This window comes from Priapulus caudatus, unplaced genomic scaffold (genome assembly GCF_000485595.1).
Source record: "Priapulus caudatus unplaced genomic scaffold, Priapulus_caudatus-5.0.1 Scaffold2180, whole genome shotgun sequence".
NCBI lineage: Eukaryota > Metazoa > Priapulida > Priapulimorpha > Priapulimorphida > Priapulidae > Priapulus > Priapulus caudatus.
The window spans coordinates 12,280-13,581 of NW_014579241.1; the positions used below are offsets into that span (position 1 = coordinate 12,280).

Sequence of the window (1,302 nt, forward strand, 5' to 3'; positions counted from 1 at the left end):
CATCTTTAATTTTATATACCTTGAAGTAAGTATTTAACTATAATAAAGTTGTTATGTCAGATTTGGAAAAAAGTGTTACAATTGTCCCCGGTCTCCCCTACCCTGCCCTCCCAAACCGTAGCCTACCCTACCCTCCCTTACCCGTACCTGTACACGCGTGTGTTGCTGCAGCGACACTGCCAGTACAGCTCATTGCGCGCGTCGTCTGCGCGACTCAGCGACGCGTACACGTAGCCGACGTCCGCGCATGCGTCGATGCAGAGGCTCGCGCGACGCGCCGACCGCAGGCCGAAGATCTGACGCGGGCCGTCGTTCACGACGAGCGACGCGTCGTCAGGGGCGACGGGGTAGCAACCCTCGTAGGCGTGCGGGGCGGCACCTGGTGGGCAGATGGTGATACGTTAGGAGAATGAATCAGGATGGATGGAGTAAAAGATTGAAGGAGTGAAGGATCGATTGAGTGAAGGATGATTAAGTGAATGATTGAAGGAGTGAAGAATTGATTGAGTGAAGGATTAAAGGAGTAAAGGATTGATTGCGTAAAGGATTGATTAAGTGAATGATTAAAAGAGTGAAGGATTGATTAAGTGAAGGATTGAAGGAGTGAAGGATTGATTAAGTGAAGGATTGAAGGAGTGAAGAATTGATTGAATGAATGATTGAAGGAGTGATGGATTGATGGAGTGAATGATTGAAGGGTTGAAAGAATAAAGGAATCACGGAGTGGGGGAATGATGGAGTGAAAGATTGACAAAGTGAAGGATTGAAAGAATGAAGGATTGACTGAGTGAAGGATTGGTGGAGTAAAGGATTGACAGAGTGGTACAGACGACGATTTGTTATCTTGAACAGCCGAGACGTTCGCCACTCGATGCATCTAAGCTCTAAAATTAGCGACAGACAACAAAAACAACGAGACGTTAATCTAGTTAGTTAATTAGTTAATGTTAATTAGGCGATGGGACGTCACCCGATACGACGTAGACTGCCGCTGACGTCGTCTCTGGTTGTCCGCACACCCAGGGCGGCTCGCCCGTGCACAGGCCGCAGCGGGGCGTAGGTTTAGGTAGACTGCCGAGGCTGGAGCGGCAGTCACAGATCATCTCACCTGCAGCAAGAACGTGAGCAGATACATCATCTAACTCCTTTTCGCACCTCTTCCTCTCTATCTCTGTCTCACACCCACACACACACACACGCTCCTCTATCTCTCTCTCTCTCTCTCTCTCTCTCTCTCTCTCTCTCTCTCTCTCTCTCTTTCGCAGGGGCGTGTACAGGGGGGGTCCAGGGGGTCCGGACCCC

At 49.7% G+C, this 1,302-nt stretch overlaps 1 protein-coding gene across 1 annotated transcript in view; it reads right to left on the reverse strand.

Annotated features, from left to right (window-relative positions):
* LOC106818355 (spore wall protein 2-like) overlaps positions 1–1,103 on the reverse strand; it is a 9,699-nt gene extending 8,596 nt beyond the window's left edge. Inside the window, exons 1-2 of the mRNA XM_014823072.1 lie at positions 971–1,103; positions 148–379 (exon numbers count right to left, since the gene is read on the reverse strand). Of these exons, the coding sequence (XP_014678558.1) occupies positions 148–379; positions 971–1,103 (365 nt within the window). The remainder of the gene's footprint in view (positions 1–147; positions 380–970) is intronic.
* Between the last annotated feature and the right edge of the window lie 199 nt (positions 1,104–1,302).